Here is a 19,469-nt window from a genome sequence, read left to right on the forward strand (position 1 = left end):
GCAGATGTCATGAAGTTAAGATGAGGTCATGCTGCTTAGAGTGGTCCCTAATCCAGTAATTGGTGTCCTCGCAAGAAGAGGGAAACTTGAACACAGATACACACAGAGGCAAGGCCACGAAAAGACAGAGGACACTGGAGTGGTACAGCCACAAGCCAAGAAACGCCAAGGGTGGCCAGCAACCAACAGAAGCTGGAGGAGGCAAGCGGTCTTCACTGGAGCCTTCTAAGGAAGCATAGCCCTGCCTACACCTTGACTTTCGACTTCTACCCTCCAGAATTGTGAGAGAATACAATTCTGTTGTTCCAAGCCATCAGGTCTGCAATACTTTGCTATGGCGGCCCTAGGAAAGGGGGCATTGCAAGAAGCTGGGACCACCGATGGGAGAAGCAACTAGCAGGACTCACTGCAGCTCCCCAACCCTGTAGCAGAGAGCATCTCAACTAAGGAGGCTGCCAAGTGACCGCCACGTCTCTCCTGGATGAGGAACTCCTCACCACGGGTGCCAGTCTATCCAGGATTTGTGTCTGTCAGAAAGCACTTCTTGATTCTGGAACAGAAGTCTCTCCTTCATATTCAGTGGACAATAAATCTACCCACTGGCCCTCCGTCTACCATCAAGGACCACAGAAAACAAGCACTAGCCTTCATCTTCCTCACAGCAACTCTTTGCATTTTTTTAATGGAAAACTAACAAGTCCTCTTGAGATTTAGGTTATACATGCCTATGTTGTTTTGGCCATTTTCTCTTGTGAGTCATTAATTCACTAGATGAACAGATTTAACGCTCCCAGCACTGTTAAAGGCACTGGGACGGAGCAGTCGGTAAAATGGATCCAAGTCCCTGCTTTAGTAGGGGAAGCAGAGAAACCAGGATCTACAAGTCATGTGTGTGCTACATCAGCTGATGACAGAGCTCAAAGAAGAAGTACCACGTCAGAGAGAGGTGGCACCTTCACAGTGTGGCCGAAGAAGGTGACCCTTGCATAAACATCTGAAGAGTTGAATGAAAGGCCATGTGGATTTTTAGGGCCCGAGCATTCCAAGCAGAGAGAGCAACAGGAAGGCCCCCAACAGTGGTCATGTCTGGAATGTTCCAGAAAGCGTAAGGAAGCCAGTATGGCTGGAGCAGAGGCAGCAAGGAGGAGGAGCGCAGTGGGAAAGGAGGTCAGAGCCAAAACAGGGCCAGGGCATACACAGCCCTGGGTCAAGGTAAGGACTGTGACATTCATTCTTTTTTTTTTTTTTTTTTTAATTTTATTATGTTATGTTGGTCACCATACAATACGTCATTAGTTTTTGATGTGGTGATCCACGATCCATTGTTTTCGTATAACAGCCAGTGCTCCATGCAGTACGTGCCCTCCTTAATACCCATCACCGGGCTAACCAATCCCCCCCCCCTTTCGTGACTTTCATTCTTGACGAGGTGGGGAGCCAATGGAGGGAGCCAACAGAAGACTGATGTGGCCCACCTTATGAGGTGCTTATTTTCTGTTTCGTTTAAACTTGTTTATTTAATAAATTTGTGAAAATTTGTTTATCCAACCTGCCAGGCACATAGCTAATAATACCTACCTAACTGTGATTATGAATAATGATGATTATGTGAGAAACATAATCAGGACTTCACAGCATAGAGGTGCACTGGCCAGAACTAACCATCTAGAGCTGCCCAAGTTTTCCAGTAGTTCGTGATGGCAACGTAATGAGCTTGCTGTGAAAAATAACCCTGCTGTTAAACAAGGTTGTACTTGTGCTTTAGTGGGACCCAGTCTGGTGCTACCCTAAGAGACAGCAGTTAGGCGGCCACTCCAATAATCCAGGCAAGAGATGTTGGTGCCTTGGACCTTGCATTTGGACCACTATTTGTTTTTGTAAATAAAGTTTTATTGAAACACAGCCACACTCATTATATATTGTCTATGGCTGCTTTTGTGCTACAGGGGCTGAAACGAATAGTTGTGACAGACATTATACAGCCTGCAAAACCAAAAATATTACTACCTGGCCCTTTACAGAAAGTTTACTGACCCCTGATCTAGAATATGAGGTAAAAAGAAGAGGTAATGTTTTAGGCTTAAGCAACTAGAAAAAAATGAGTTGCCATTTATTGAGATGGGACTCAAGGAGAAGACAAGATGTGAGGAAATAGCAGGAGCTCAATCTTGGACATGTTAACTGTGAGATGCTTCTTAGACATTGCAGGAGTCTGAGGTTCAAGGAACAGTTCTGGGCTGGAGAGATCAACCTAGGGACCAGCAGCTTAGAGATAATAATTAAAGCTGGGAAACCAGATAAAATCAGTAAGGGAATCAACACAGATGGAAAGGACAACAGGTTAAATATTGAGCCCTAGACCCCTGACATTTACAGGTCAGAGAAATGAAAAAGAACCATACAGAGCAGCAAGAAGAGACAGACAGAGACAGGATGAAAGCCAAGAGAGTGTGGAGCTCTGGAAGCCAAAAGAAGAAAGTGTTTCAAGAAGAGGGCCAAAGCCCCATCAACTGAGGCCAAGATGGTGACTCAGAGCAGACCGCAGGAGGCCTCACTCAGCTGGATTCGAATCAGCAGTGGGTGCAAGGACAGACAAAGGAGACAGAGGATAGGCAAGTCACTCCGGAAGTTTTGTTGTGATGCAGAGCCAGCGGGGTGGAAGCTGGCAGGGGAAATGAGATCAAGAGAGTTCCTTTTTATGTATTCCCATGATGGGAGAAGGAACAGCATCTATAATGACTGTTAAAAAAATAAAAGTTTTCCACTTGAGATAGAAAGCCTGACGAAGCAGGAAAGATGGGAAGTGCTCGGGCAAAGGCTCTGAGTAGGACAGAGGAGGTGGGATCTGGGGACAGAAGTCAGTCAGGGGTGGACGGTTCACGCTTAACAAGAACCGGCTGGCCACACGTACAGGCAGGTAGGAGGATGCGATGATGGGGAGTTTACAGAGATTCCCTTTCGCCTATGTCTGTTTTCTCCATGAAATAGGAAGGCAGGCCATCAGCCCAGAGCTGCACAGAGAACGAGGTGCTGCCCACTGAAGCAGGAGGTTTGAAACGACCTGTGGAGTGGGGGAGTGAATGGGAAATACACTCTAACTACCTGTGAGAGTGTGTGACCACAAATCTGAAATGAGACAGATAGCATGGTTCTGGACTTTTGTCTAGTCTTGTCCCACAGCATGAGACAGGAAGGAGCCAGGAAATGGTATCTGAAACCAGGAGCATGGACGGGGTTGCCTGGCTGGCTCAATCAGTAGGGCATGGAACTCTTGATCTCAGGGTTGTTGAGTTCAAGCCCCACATTGGGTGTACAGTTTATTAAAAATAAAATCTTTAGGTGCACCTGGGTGGCTCAGTCAGTTAAGCATCCAACTCTTAATTTCGGCTCAGGTCACGGTCTCAGGTTCCTGAGATGGAGCCCTGCGTCAGGCTCCGCACTCAGCGAGGAATCCACTTGGGATTCTCTCTCTCTCCCCCTCTGTCCCTCCCTCTGCCCATGTGTGCATCCGCTCTCTCTAAAATAAATAAATAAATCTAATAAATCAATAAATAAAATCTTTATGAAACAAACCAGGAGCATGGTTTAACCAAGGAAGTAAGACAAAGTGAGAGGGAGGCAAGAGAGAGGAGTGACAATGAATGACTGTGGAATTTAAATGGGGAAAGGAGGGAAGTGGGGACCCTGGGGGAGGGAGAAGTGAAGAAAGTGGCATAGAGGGGGTGAGCCAAAAAGCTGAAGGTGGTAGTCAGGAAGTCGCTGAGATGTAAAGGTCTAGAGCATGACCACGGCCATGAGTAGCTGATGTCGGATGGAAGACAAGGTCACTGAGGGAAAGCGGCTCACTAAAGTGAGAGGGCAGAGTCCTGGAAGGTCATCCATGTCGCTACTGAAATCACCATGAATCATGACACAGGCAGTACCAGGGAGACAGTGGACCGAATGAGGCAGGGAGAGCGGGTTCAGGGGATGGCTGCGACAAGGACAGGAGTGGGGAATACAGTCCGACGACACGAAGTTCAAATCTATGTGTTCTTAGGGAGGAGGAAGAGTGGCCTAGAAGAAGAAACGAGAAAGCAACAGAGGAAGAGCGTAAATTCAGCGAGAGCCCCAAGGGGAAGGGCTGTCCATAGAGAAAGATTCTGCCAGGGACTGACCGTGAGCATTTCAGAACTGGGGGTGGGGGTGGGGGGAGAGAGGTGTCTGTAACAAACCATACACAGATTAGAGACTGAGAGGTTAAGGGATGAGGACCTGGGAGACGCGGTGGCTGACATAAGCAGGACAGGGCACGTGCTGTGATGATTCCTGGTGGTCCCAAAGAGGCAGGGTGCTATGACCAGGTGCAATGACCATGTGCATGCGGAGCTCCGGTCTCCAGTATGCCCACCGCTACTGCAGTGAGATCTCAGGCCCCTCCCCATCCCACTAGCCCTCCCCCAACAATCTCCAGCATTCCAGGTGGGGACCTGGTCCTGGTGAGACAAACGGCACTGTTGGTAGCACTGTCTCTAAGGAAAGGGCAAAAACCCAACTAGGATCCCGAGCCCTTCCCCTGCCAGAAGACCATCACGGCTTCTCAAAGGTGTACAGGGGAGACCTTTCAGGCAAAGGCACTGTTTATTACTAACTGATGATGTGGCCTAAGCATCTCTCACTTTTATAATCAACAGAAGGATGTATAAGCATTTATATTTACATGGGGAAGAGTCTACCACAATGCCTAACAAGAGCTATGGTAACAGAAACTCTGCAAATACTCTTAATTGACGAGTTACCTAGTTCAGAAAGACATTATGTGGAAGGCAACTAAGGGAGTGCTGTACATGACTGCAGAACTAACAATCATATTAAATTAGTCAATGACATGATGATGAAGAATGCAGATCTGAATGCACCTGCTTTTTCAAAATTAGAATCCTAATTATAATACTTATTATAATGGTAATAATTCTTATGTTCAGTAGAAAAGTTCACTTGATAAAAGACAGGTATTTTCAAATATACAGTATGCGTCAGTATCACTGTTTCCCAACAAAGACAATCATGGATATCAACTGTGAGCCCATTAATCATAAAGAAAGAAATTTTCACAACAGTTAAATTGTCAATGAGATAGCTATAAAACATCCCATCAGATAAACTTTTATACCCTGAAAATTCAGAGAAAGAGTTACAAGACAATGTAAAATGAAGACAAGGAAATCCATAATTAGAGGCTTGTTATTTTGACCATTATTTCAATCTTGCATTTTCAGATGATTTTATCATAAAAGAAAAGCACCAACCAAACTCATAAAATCAGCTGAGTCAAATTAAGTCTTAATCGCCTTGCCATCAGAGATTAAGACCTGACTCTGTTTGAAACAAAGGATGAAAGTTATGGAAAGGAAAACAATTAGTTTTAACAGATCACCATAAAAATGAATAGAGATTAACAAAACACAATATAATGATCTTAATCTTTTAAACTACTGCTTGCAGAATTTTTTTTTTTTTTTTTGCTTGCAGGATTTTAAAAAGCTGCTGTGCAATTCATTTTACCCTGCTGTGAAAATGTCACAACCATAAGCTTCCTAGAAAGCCATGACTGAAATTATAAACGTGTCCCAGGTATGAAAGTGAGGCTTACCTGATGCACCTATTGGGGAGGTAGCTGGGGTCATGTTGTGGACATTGAGACCAAGGCTCTGGGAGGGGCCTGGGGCTGATGCTGCTATAGGAGGCCCTAGAGGGTTCTCCCTCTGGGGCGAGGTGAGCGGGGTGGTCGGCTGGGAGGTCTGTCCACCAGCAAGTCGTGCAAGGCGCCTCCGTCGGATCTACAAAAGGGGAGAAAAGACATTCTATAACTCAACTGTAGAAACACAATTCTGCCTAAGAACAACATTAACGTTGTCAGTAAGCATCGAAAACCACACCAGAGCTTAACAACTAAATATGCTTTGAGAAAAAAGGACTCATCCAAGACAAGTAATAACTTGGCATACCAGTACTTTCACAAACTACCACCTCACTTTTTAAAAACTGCATCTTGGGGCGCCTGGGTGGCTCAGATGGTTAAGCGTCTGCCTTCAGCTCAGGTCGTGATCCCAGGGTCCTGGGATTGAGCCCCGTATCCGGCTCCCTGCTCAGCAGGGAGCCTGCTTCTCCCTCTCCTTCTGCTTCTCCCCCTGCTCATGCTCTCTCTCTCTCTGTATCTGTGTGTCTCAAATGAATAAATAAAAAATTTTAAGAAAAAAAATAAAAACTGCATCTTACTGCCTTACAATCCCTGTTTATCACACTTCCTTAACCGATAGCGTGAATCTGCCATACTACACTTTTAAACACACGGAAGCTTGTTATTTTATTTTTTTATTTTTTAAAGATTTTATTTATTTATTTGGCAAAGAGAGATACAGTGAGAGAAGGAACACAACAAATGGGGAGAGGGAGAGGGAGAAGCAGGCTTCCCGCCGAGCAGGGAGCCCGATGCGGGGCTCGATCCCAGGACCCTGGGATCATGACCTGAGCCGAAGGCAGGCGCTTAACGACTGAGCCACCCAGGCACCCCGAAGCTTGTTATTTTAATAAAACCACGTAACTTGGTTATTTTAAATAGGTGAGATAGGTGAGTTGTTTTTTGTGTGTGTGTTGTTTGTTTTTTTTTTTTTAAGAGAAGGGGGTGGGGGAAAGGGCAGAGGGAGAGGGAGAGAGAGAATTCCAAGCAGTCTCCACACCAACGCAGAGCCCAACGCAGGGCTCGATCTCACGACCCTTAAGATCATGACCTGAGCAGAAATCAAGAGTCAGATACTCAACCAACTAAGCCACCCGGGTTCCCCTAAATAGGTGAGATTTTATTTTTTCACTTATTTTTTTTATTAACATATATTATTTGTTTCAGGGGTACAGGTCTGTGATTCATCAGTCTTACATAATTCACAGCGCTCACCATAGTACCTACCCTCCCTGATGTCCATCACCCAGCCATCCCATCCCTCCCACCCCCTTCACTCCAGCAACCCTCAGTTTGTTTCCTGAGATTAAGAGTTTCTTGTGGTTTGTCTCCCTCTCTGGTTTTGTCTTGTTTCATTTTTTCCCTCCCTTCCCCTATGATCCTCTGTCTTGTTTCTCAAATAAATACCCAATTTAATTTACTAAAGCAAAAGTTTCAAAAGTAACAAACATTACACTAAGACCCAAATTTTGCCATCACTTTCAGGTGCAAAGCAATTCAATTTGTCTTACTTAATTGCAATAAAAATATAATCTGCCACTTCTTCCTTATAATAATACCCCAGAGTTATCCAGTGATTACAAATATCTACCACAAAATCCCAGTGGATCCCAGAAATGTTTCCCTCACATTTTGATAATCATTAATTTATAACCAGGCAATAAACTCTCACTGACCACCTGCTGTCCCAGGCAGTGAGGACATCTAACTACTGTGAAAGGCTTCTGGCTCTACATAGGCATCAAAGAAGCAAACCAACTAGGCTGCTCCACTCATTCCTTTACAAATAAGGAAGATGAAAAAGTTAACCTAAGACAAATGCTAACTGGGATGGACCTCATCTGAACTAAGAATCTGTCATTCTAACACTGCAGAAAATCTGCTCCTTCTATTGTTCACACAACCAAGGACCAAGGATTCTTGACCCCAAAGTTGAGAAACCCACTCCTATGCCCCTGCTGCAAATACATCTATCAACGAACTTACACAAAATCCTCAAGTTGTCTGGTTGTTCATCTATCTATTTCACTAGATTAAATCCCTTGAAGGAAAGATCAGGTCTTAATTATTAAAAATAAACACTGAGGAGCGCCCGGCTGGCTCAGTTGGTTGGACATGCAACTCTTGACCTCAGAGTTGTGAGTTCAAGCCCCATGTTGGGGGCAGAGATTACAAATTTAAAAAATAATAATAAAATTAAAATAAACACTGATGTGGCACTTTGTCTTCTAGCAATGTTCTCAACACTTTATAAATCCATACTCATTTAACCCCTATAATGAGCCTCTGTGGGTACTTATGCCCATTTTATATATGAGCAAACTGAGGCACAGAGGTTACATCCTTGCCTAATTATAAGTGGCAGAGCTGGAATGTAAGCTCATGTAATCTAGCTCCAGAGCATATGCCCTCACCACTAATCCAATGGTCTGGGGATCTCTGGGGATCTCCAAGACCCTTGCAGAGGGTATGCTGAGGCCAAAGCTATTTTTACAGTATCACTAAGACATCTGCCTCTTTCGCTCTCATTCTCAAGTGTCCAGTGGAGTTTTCCAGAGACTATGTGACATGTCATGTTGCAACAACTTAAATACGGAATTTAATATGAGAATTCAGCTGTATTCTAGCAAATCGGACATTTAAAAGGCTTGCAGAAGTGAAGATAATGTCAACTTTTGTCACTAAACATGTTGTTTTGGAAAAGGTAGTTTTTGTCATTAAAGATATATTATTTATATTAACATACAATGTTTTTATTATTTTGTTTAGGTTTCTCACTTTTTATTTCTATTATGGTAAATATCAATGAATAGAACCCACCTAAACAAAAGCTCTTTGAGATCTTCATGGTTTCGTAAGCGCATAAAGGAGTCCTGAGACCAAACCTCTGAGAGCCAGACCACCTTCTCCTATTCATCCTTATCTCCCTCCTGTCAAGCATCGCACCTGCTCTGTAACAGGTGCTCAGCGCTCCCTGACCTGAGCTGAACAGCGAACGGTGAAGGTCATCACAAATCATCCAAGGGAGAAGTGGGATTGAGACGAAAAACCTCACTGAAAGAAATGACTGAAGTGTTTCATGAACACTTACCTGGGTTGGAGGGTGGGGAACATGGACCAGAAATTCCCGATCCAATTACTCAAGCCAGAGACCCAGGATTTTTGTTCACTGTTTCCTCGCCTCCCCTCATCTCCTCAAACACCCAGTTTATCACCAAGCTCTGCTCCTTCGACCTGGGTCCACCCTCTCCCCTCAGCTCCTCTGCCACCACCCTATCCAGGCCACCACCCTTTCTCACCAGGCCGTCTGCGAAAGGTCCCAAGGAATCTATCTGTGTCCACTCTGGCCTGGTAAAAGCAAAGGCTCCACATTCCTTTCTTTAAACACTTTCAAGGTTTTAGATTTCTGAAATGCAAATCAAACCACAATGAGATAACACCTCATACCTATTAAGATGGCTGCCATCGAAAAACCATAAAATAACAAGTGTTCGTGAGGATGTGGAGAAACTGGAGCCCTTGTGCACCGGTGGTGGGAATGTCAAGTGGTGCAGCCACCATTTTAAACAGCTGGGTGGTTCTTCAAAAAATTAATAATAGAATTACCATAGGATCCAGTAATTCCACTCCTAGGAAGTACCCAAGAGAAATGAAAGCAGGGACTTAAACAGCGAGCTGTTCACCCATGTTCACAGCAGCATTATTAGCAAGAGCAACCCAAGTGTCCATCAATGGATAAATGGATAAACAAAATGTGGCACATACACACAATGGAACAGTATTCAGCCTTAAAAAGGAAGGATGTTCTGACATGTGTTGCAACACAGATGAATCTTGAGGACACGAGGCTAAGTGAAATCAGCCAGTCAGAGAAAGAAAAGTACTGTATCATTCCATTTATATAAGGTACCCAGAGTAGTCAAATTCATAGAGACAGAAAGCAGAATAGCTGTTGCCAAGGGCTGGGGCGATTTTCAAAATCTAAGTATAAAATAAAATCCTAAGTGATAAGAAAGCATGTTATCCTACTTCCCCCTACAATCTATTCTCCACACAGCAATCACAGTAATTCTTTAAAAACACAAACCACCCTCCCCTGCTCAAACCATTCAATGGCTTCCCACTGCACTTGGAATAAAAACCAAGTCCTCACCGTGTCCTACGGAGCCACCGGCTGTCTCTCCAAGGCTCCTCGTATGCCACGCTAGGCGGCAGCCACACTGGCCCTCTGACACCTCCTAGAGCATCTTAAGCTCTAGCTTTCCTTCAGCCACTTGCAATTCCTTAAGCCTAGAAGCAATTTTTCTAATTTTTGGCATGGCTGGTTCTTTCTCTTCTTTCCATTCTCAGCTTAAATATCACCTCCTTCTAGAGGACTTCCCTGATCACTTTATCTAGCACTATCCTCCCCTCCACACTCACTGATATTGTAGCCCTCCGATCACATGCTTTAAGCACTCTGCATGGTCTGTAATTACATTACCTATTTCTTTTGTTTTTTTAAGATTTATTTATTTATTTTAGAGAGAGAGACAGCGAGCGTGCACGCCCATGCACCCATGAGCAGGGGGAGTGGCAGAGGGAGAGGGACAAGCAGACTCTATGCTGAGGGCAGAGCCCCATGTGGGGCTCGATCCCACGAACCCGAGATCATGACCTGAGCTGAAACCAAGAGTCCGATGCTTAACCAACTGAGCCATCCAGGCACCCCTGTCATTACATTATCCATTTCTTATTGTCTTGCTTACCATCTGTTTCCCTAGTAGAACGGAAGCTCAATGAGAAAACCATGGCTATGTTGTTTTCACTGGTGTTATCTCCAGCACTGAGTGTTGTGCCAGGCACATAACAGCTCTGTACACACTGAACAACGGGAAAAAGTAATACAGGGAAGCAAGACAAGCGAAGCAGTAAAGCCACACAGAAGAGTGTTTAACTGAAAATTCAAAGCCCAGACGGAGTTTCAGACTTCGGCCATTAACTCCTCTTCAGATAGCCACTCATTCAGCAAATACTCATCAAGTACGGGAGAGTAAACTGAACAGTTCCTGCTCTCATGCTGCTCAGATTCTAGCGGAGGCCAAAAACACAAGAGCCAAATTAACAAAGAGAATGCCAGGTGGTTATGAGCACCATTAGAAAGAAATAAAGTAGGAGAGGGAGGGACAGCAGGGCATGCTGGGGGGAGGGTGCTGCGATTTTTATATAAGGTGGATGGAAAGGCCTCTCTGATAAGGCGTCTGCAAACATGAAGGAAGAGAGGAAGGAAACCAGGTAGGTATCTGGGAAGTATGGTGGGAGTGTGCTTGACTCATGTTCAAGGTCAGCAAGCCTTGTGTGGCTGGAGCAAAATGAGCAAGATAGAAACAGCTGATGATGAGGGGCACCTGGGCGGCTCAGTCGTTAAGCGGCTGCCTTCGGCTCAAGTCATGACCCCAGGGTCCTGGGATCGAGCCCCGCATCGGGCGTCCTGCTCGGCGGGAAGCCTGCTTCTCCCTCTCCCACTCCCCCTGCTTGTGTTCCCTCTCTTGCTGTCTCTCTCTGTCAAATAGATAAATAGAATCTTAAAAAAAAAGAAAGAAAGAAAGAAACAGCTGATGATGAGATCGGAGGCATGAAGGGGCCTTGTAGCCACGGTGAAAACACTAGGAAGCTGCCAGGGGGTTTTGACCAGAAAAGTGACATAATTCAACCTACATTTTTAAATTATTGTTTTGGCTGCTATGGAGAATAAACTGTAGGGGAGAAAGGAAATAGGCAGAGAGGCTACGTAGGAGGATGCCGACGACCTAAACACAAGTGGGTGGCTGTGAAAATCGTGGTGAGTGGTCAACTGGGATATACTTTGAAGGCAGAGCGCCAGCTCACAGGATTTGCTGATGGACTGGATTTAAGTAGAACAGAACCAAAGGAGGTAATAAGGCTGACACCAATGTCCTGGGCCCAAGCAACTTATCAAATCAGTTTACTGAGACAAAGACAACGGTAAAAAACATGGGAGGGAAGGAGGAGATAAAAGTTATTCTAGAAACATGATTATTAAACATGCAGATGGAGTTGTCTTTGTGTGAATTCTATGATTTTTTTAATTGAGTATACGATAGTAATTAGGGGGGCGCCTGGGTGGCTCAGTCGGTTCAGCGTCTACCTTCGGCTCAGGTCATGATCACAGGGTCCTGGGATCAAGTCCTGGGTCGGGTTCCCCGCTCAGCGGGGAGTCTGCTTCTCCCTCTCCCTCTGCCCCTCCCCTGTTTGTGCTCTCTCTCTCGCTCTCAAATAAAGAAATACAATCTTTTGGGGTGCCTGGGTGGCTCAGTCGTTAGGCATCTGCCTTCAGCTCAGGTCATAATCCCAGGGTCCTAGGATCGAGCCCTGCATCAGGCTCCCTGCTCCTCAGGAAGCCTGCTTCTCCCTCTCCCACTCCCCCTGCTTGTGTTCCCTCTCTCGCTGTGTCCTGTCAGATAAATAAATAAATCTTTTTAAAAAAAGAAAAAAGAAATACAATCTTTTAAAAATAAATAAATAGTCATTAAATAAATAGCAATTAAAATGAAAACATGATCTGACGTGCAGGAGAGGGCAGGTTAGGATGACCCTTGGACAGCTGTTAGCTTCCAGACAGCACGAAGAGCCGTGAGCCAGGATGAGGTCACCTAGGCACTGTGTGGTGATTCAGGAGTCTGAGGATGAAGCCCTGCAACACACCAACAACTGGAGTGGGGGAGGGGAAGGGAGGTGACACCAATAGAGGAGACTGAGAATGGTGTCGGGAGGCCTCTGGGTTCACCAGGAGAACTGACCCCGGCTTCCTAGGAACCAGTCAGAGACTTTCAACGGCGATTAACATCACTCTGTGGACAGGCTGAGCAATGTGAAGACTGAAGAGTTGCTGGTTGGAATTGGCAATGAGGTGGGAACTGAGGGCCTCACCAAGACCTATTCTGATGGAATGTAGGGGCTGAAAGCTTGACCGGAGCAGGTCCAACAAAGAATGGGAGACTGGAAGTACCGATTCCTGAGATCTTTTTACTGTAAAAAAAAAAAGAAAAAAACAAAAGAGCATAAGTGGGGGGAGGGGAGGGGAGTGAGTCCACCCTGCCAAGGAAGAGAAGGAAAGATGGAAGCGTCTGAAGACAGATGGGCTACAGACCCCAGTGCTGTTACATGCACGACGCAACAGGAAATGTGGTTGCAGCAGAGTGACGTGAACCCAGGATCCGTCAGGAAACCTGCGTTCTGGTGCCACCACAGATTGGCCACACTTGCTGTCATCTTGGATAACACACTTAACTCTTTCCCAGCTAGGAAACAGGGATAATAAACTCAGCCCTAAATAGCTTTCCCAGGTAGCTGTTATGGGGTGGTATATGTAAAAGTGCTCTAAAAACTACGGTGAGGATAAATGAATGGTGGTACATTCCTACTCTGGAATCCAGGGAGCGATCAAATGAATGAGCTGGTGTTCTACACAACAGCCTGGATGACTCTCACAAACAATATTAAGCAGAAGCAGCTACATATAAAGAAGCACAGATTGCATGATTCCATTTATATCAAGTTCACAAACAAGAAAAAAGCAGCATGAGCAAGCTTCTAGGGTGCCGGTGATGGTCTTGTTTTTTAAAATGACACTAGTTTCACAGGTGTGTCCACTGTATGAAAATTCGCTGGGCTGCACACTTTCAATGTGGGTAGCGGGTCTGTGGGTATTCATCTTGTTCTTCATAACTTAAATGTCAAATGTAGTCTTTTTTATGTTTCCAACATGATACAATTTTATTTTTTTTAAAGATTTTGTTTATTGGGGCGCCTCGGTGGCTCAATCGGTGAAGCGTCTGCCTTCGGCTCAGGTCATGATCTCGGGGTCCTGGGATCGAGCCCTGCATCGGGCTCTCTGCTCAGCAGGGAGTCTGCTTCTCCCTCTGTGCTCTCCCTCTCTCTCAAATAAATAAAATCTTTAAAAATAGGGGCACCCGGGTGGCTCAGGTCATGATCCCAGGGTCCTGGGATCGAGCCCCGCATTGGGCTCCCTGCTCCGCGGGAAGCCTGCTTCTCCCTCTCCCACTCCTGCTGCTTGTGTTCCCTCTCTCGCTGTCTCTCTGTCAAATAAATAAATAAAATCTTAAAAAAAAAGAAAAGGTAAGTCACTTAACCCTCCCTGTGCTTCAGTTTCCACATCTGTACGGTGGGGTAAAAACCGTAGCCTCCAAGAGTTGTGAGAAAACCACCCTCTGTGCCCTGTTTTCTACTTCATTTTTCTCCATGGCTCGTGTCTGACCGCCTATATACGTGATGTTGTTTATGTACTGCTTATTCACCATTCCCCGACTCTAGCTTTCTTAATGCAAGGACTTCTCTGTTTTCTCTCTGACGCCTCACCGGTGCCGAGAGGAGTACCTGGCACGCGGAAGGTGCTCTCTAAATAGTTGCTGAGTTAATGAAAGAATAAATGAAAAGTACTAGAAAATGTCTTTTTTTTAAAAGATTTTATTTATTCATTTGACAGAGACAGTGAGAGAGGGAACACAAGCTGGGGGAGTGGGGAGAGGGAGAAGCAGGCTTCCCGCCGAGCAGGGAGCCCGATGCGGGGCTCGATCCCAGGACCCCGGGATCATGACCTGAGCCGAAGGCAGATGCCCAATGACTGAGCCACCCAGGTGCCCCGAAAAGTACTAGAAAATGTCTTGCACATGAAATTTAGTGTTTAGGAATTTATATTATCATTATTTTGAAAAAGCACACATGTTGTTTTTAAAAAAAATATAAAGCCACTTTTTTTTTTTAAGATTGTATTTATTTATTTGACAGAGAGAGACACAGCGAGAGAAGGAACACAAACAGAGGGAGTGGGAGAGGGAGAAGCAGGCTTCCCGCTGAGCAGGGAGCCCGATGTGGGAGTTGATCCCAGGACCCTGGGACCATGACCGGAGCCGAAGGCAGACGCTTAACGACTGAGCCACCCAAGCACCCTATAAAGCCACTTTTAAATCTGGTGCCAAGTTCAGCCTGAGATGTTAAATTTAAATGTTCTCCTGGGTGAAACAAACATAGAATAAATGTCCTGACTCACTGCAATATGGGTTTGAAGGAAGGAAGTTTTCCAAGAAAGATTTCCACTGCACTGGTGTTCCCCAATCCCTGCCTCCAACACTCCACAAAGGAGAAGGGGAAGGAGAAGGAAAGGAGGAAGGAAGGAAGGAAGGAAGGAAGGGAGGAAAGAAAGAGAAAGAAAGAAAGAGAAAAGGAAAGAAAAGGAAAGGAAAGAAAAGAAAAAGGAGTGAAGAATCAGGACTCTGTGAAATACACTGTGGACTATTAACGAAGACAGAGTGCAGTAAGGGACACAGGCAGGTCCGTGCATGACACGAACTGGTAGGAGATGACTGATAAAACCAGTCCTCACCCACCACCATCTTAAAAGACCTACTGGGAAGAGGAGAAGGAACCACGAAAGGGCCAGCAGTCTGAGCCGCCTGCACAGCACTCAACGGAGGACAGTGCCCTTCCGGGGACTGACCACCTTCTATGACAGGGGTGGCCATGAACTGGTTTAGCAGCCCAAAGACCCAGGGACTATCTAGACAGGAGACCCCCAGGAGATGGCTTTGAGCAACCGAAGGTATAAGGGCTTATCTAATTAATTTGACTATTAAGAGATGTGACCTCACTTTTATCACAAACAGAACATCACAACATATGAGACACAAACTAAAAATAGCTCAGCACATCAAAATATTCTTAAACTTTTTTTCTCTTTGCTTACTCTACTTTTTAACACCAAGCACATAAGATTGGTATAACCTCTCTTAAGTTAAACAAGTCCTTTTTGAAAGGATTTGGTTTTCCCAGATGTCACAAAGAAAAAATACCAAAAGCATAAAAAAGGAACTTCCAATTCCTCAACTTATGTCCTGAACCACAACTCAAACTCAAACATACAGATCATGAAATCTCATTTCTAGAGTTTTTCTGGTCTTGACTATTTGAGTCCTCATTTCACAAGTGACATTAAAATAGGGCTTTCCCCAGAACTGTTCTATCTTGATGCATTTCCTACTCTCATGTTCCTGATCAACTAAAAATAGACTGAAAACAGCTACTGTTCAAAACAGCAAGGGCCTCTGCGGTGGCGTGGGGCAGAGGCTCTGACAGAATGGGCCAAACTGTTCCTCTTATTTCTAGCGGGTTTTTTTTTTTTTGCGGGGGGAGGAGCGGTAAATCCAAAAAGCATTGTTTTAAATTTAGTAAATAGTCATTCTACAAAAGCATCTTTCAATACTAAAAAAAAATTGAATTCCAACATAAACACGTTTGAATATTTACTCTTTGGAATGGTGTCCTGGAGATGTCTCTTATTTTGATTATTGCTGGTTTTGTATCTCAGAGTAAATGAATTCAAATCCGAACATCACACCTCTGTGACCAAAAGTTCACCAGTTGCCTTTTAAAAATTCACCATTTTAAATTAATTTGCACTCAAAAGCTCCAAGACTCTTGTCATCTAAATCCCTCCCCCATTTGAAAAAATATATTAAATTCAATCTGCTACTGTCACCCTATTATACATGAGTCCAAAAATATAGAAAAATCTTTTCTTTTTTTTTTTAAGTAGGCCCCATACCCAATGTGGATCTTGAATTCAGGACCCTGAGATTAAGGGTCCCATGCTCTACCGACTGAGCCAGCCAGGTTCCCCTACAAAAATACTTTTTGCTTCAATTTTAACATTATGGCAAGAAGTGACTTAAATTCTCCTTCAAAGATTTCAACTGAACACAAGTAATTATCTCCTTACTTCTCAATACAATCCCATTACCTCCTCTCCTGCAAATAGGAAGCTAATTGAGTACTCAGATAATAAAGTTTTCTAGGCTACTCACTGACAACTACTTCCAGAAGGGTGCTGGAAACTCTAAGATAAAACAGTAATTTTTAATAATATGATTAACACTTCAGAGAAAGAGAAGTTATCATATGCTCTCACTGATATGAGGAATTTGAGAAACAAGACAGAGGATCATAGGGGAAGGGAGGGAGAAATGAAACAAGATGAAACCAGAGAGGAAGACAAACCATAAGAGACCCTTAATCTCAGGAAACAAACTGAGGGTTGCTGGAGTGGAGGGGGGTGGGAGGGATGGGGTGGCTGGGTGATGGACATTGGGGGGGTATGTGCTATGGTGAGCACTGTGAATTGTGTAAGACTGATGAATCACAGACCTGTACCTCTGAAAAAATAATACATTATATGTTAAAAAAAAAAAAAAGTAGGAAGGAAAAATGAAGGGGGGGGATCGGAGGGAGAGACGAACCATGAGAGACTATGGACTCTGAGAAACAAACTGAGAGTTTTAGAGGGGAGGGAGGTGAGGGGATGGGTTAGCCCGGTGATGGGTATTAAGGAGGGCACGTATTGCACGGAGCACTGGGTGTTATACGCAAACAATGAATCATGGAACACTACATCAAAAACTAATGATGTAATAATGTATGGTGACTAAAGTAACATAATAAAATAAAATTTAAAAAAATAATAATATGATTAACACTTACCCAACCCTTAAACCATGCGCCAGATGCTATTCTAAGGGCTTCAGTTTATAAACCTAGTTAATAATCCAAAGAGATCAGTACATTTATCTTTCCATTTTACAGATGAGGAAACTGAACTCAGAGAGGTTAGATGACTCGCTCAAGGTAACAACACAGCTAGAAAATGAAAGAGGAGATTGAACCCAGGCAGTCTAACTCTGGAGTACCCGATGTTAACCACAACCCACTGATCTTTATGGCAGAAAATCCCTTCTGAAGTTACAGTGATCTTCACATAGAGGCAGCCTCACTCCCCTGAGGACAGAGTACTTGTTCATTATCAGTTATGAATTAATGAATTTTTTTTTTTTTAAGATTTTATTTACTTATTTGACAGAGAGAGACACAGCGAGAGAGGGAACACAAGCAGGGGGAGTGGGAGAGGGAGAAGCAGGCTTCCCGCTGAGCAGGGAGCCCGATGCGGGGCTCGATCCCAAGACCCTGGGATCATGACCTGAGCCAAAGGCAGCCGCTTAACGACTGAGCCACCCAGGCGCCCCGAATTCATGAATTTATATATTAATGTTAGTATTTCAGATACTGTGTTCAACTCTAACAATACTGGAGTATTAGTAAGCTCCCTCTTTGATGAGTGCGTACACTCAAACAAAGAACATTTCTTTTTTTTTTTTTTTTTTGAAGATTTTATTTATTTATTTGACAGAGAGAGGGAACACAAGCAGGGGGAGTGGGGGAGGGAGAAGCAGGCTTCCCGCGGAGCAGGGAGCCCGATGCGTGGCTCGATCCCAGGACCCTGGGACCATGACCTGAGCCAAAGGCAGACGCTTAACGACTGAGCCACCCAGGCGCCCCTCAAACAAAGAACATTTCTATTTTCTGGTCCAAAGTATACGGATTACCAGCAAATAAAACAAACAAAAATGACGTATGAACATAATCTTGCCCTCATATTCAGTCTTTTATTGGTTTATTAAGTGCACTGAAGTCACTGTAGCAGGAAGTCCAGATAAGACAACACCTGAGCCGTAATCCCCACTCTCAAGGATTTCCAGATCCACGGGGGAGAGACATGGACGAAAACCAACAATTATGATACAGCACGACGAGGTCTGCATGAGATGTAATAAGAGTAGAAAAGACACAAAGGAGGGCAACTCAGACCCCAACTCAGTCTGGGGTATCTGTTACCGCTCCATGGGGAGGTTACAGATGCGTGCATACACACGTGCATACACACGGAGCTCAATACTGCTGTATCTTTAAAAGAAAGCAATGTGTTTTCTTTTTTTTTTTGAAGATTTTGTTTATTTATTTGACAGAAAGAGAGAGAGCGAGCACAAGCAGGGGAGCAGCAGAGGGAGAGGGAAAAGGAGGCTCCCTGCTGAGCAGGGAGCCCGACGTGGGGCTCGATCCCAGTACCCTGGGATCATGACCTGAGCCAAAGGGCAGACGCTCAACCGACTGAGCCACCCAGGTGCCCCCAACGGGTTTTCTATTTACTTCAAGATCTCCTGCTCTTAAAAGGAGGATTTTCTTTTTTAAAGATTTTGTTTTTAAGCAATCTCCACACTCATTGTGAGGCTCAAACTCACAACCCTGAGATAAAGAGTCACAGGCCCCACCGACTGAGCCAGCCAGGGCCCCCAAGGAGAATTATTTTTATATGTTTTACCACAGTACTTTTTAAAATTAAGTTGGAAAAGCAGGTTGCAAAAGGACACACACAATAATTCCATTTGGGCATATTTACATTACAATGGATATTATTATTAAGTGCAAATGATACATAAATGAAAATGGCAATGATACATAATAAATTCCTATTTTTTCCCATCTCCTCCTTTCCCACAATTTCTGAAGAAGAAAATGAAACCATCATTATTTCCTGCTCTGCCTGTAAACCCTGAAAACATTCAGGTGGAAGTGCAGCTCTGCTCAAGATCATCCTCGCTCCGACAGCCAGGATGACAAAGGAGCCTCCACCAGGCACAGGCTGTACTGGCCAGAAGGGACCCGTTCATTTCTGCTCACATTTCATTGGCTCCGACAAGTCACACGGCCACACCTACAGCCAGCAGGGCGGAGGAGAAAGAGACCCTCCCCCCAGGAAGGGGCAGTGAATATCTGAAAAGAACACAGTCCGGTACAATAGACTCTCTTTTTAATTCACCACATACGTGATGTTAGGGGTCACTTA

At 44.5% G+C, this 19,469-nt stretch overlaps 1 protein-coding gene across 2 annotated transcripts in view; it reads right to left on the reverse strand.

Annotated features, from left to right (window-relative positions):
• UBE4B (ubiquitination factor E4B) overlaps nucleotides 1-19,469 on the reverse strand; it is a 122,507-nt gene that overhangs the window by 76,657 nt on the left and 26,381 nt on the right. For both annotated transcript variants that reach the window (XM_078073805.1, XM_078073803.1), the window contains exon 2: nucleotides 5,633-5,819. In XM_078073805.1, the coding sequence (XP_077929931.1) occupies nucleotides 5,633-5,819 (187 nt within the window). The remainder of the gene's footprint in view (nucleotides 1-5,632; nucleotides 5,820-19,469) is intronic.

The sequence above is a fragment of the Halichoerus grypus genome, chromosome 5 (assembly GCF_964656455.1).
Source record: "Halichoerus grypus chromosome 5, mHalGry1.hap1.1, whole genome shotgun sequence".
Classification (NCBI taxonomy): domain Eukaryota; kingdom Metazoa; phylum Chordata; class Mammalia; order Carnivora; family Phocidae; genus Halichoerus; species Halichoerus grypus.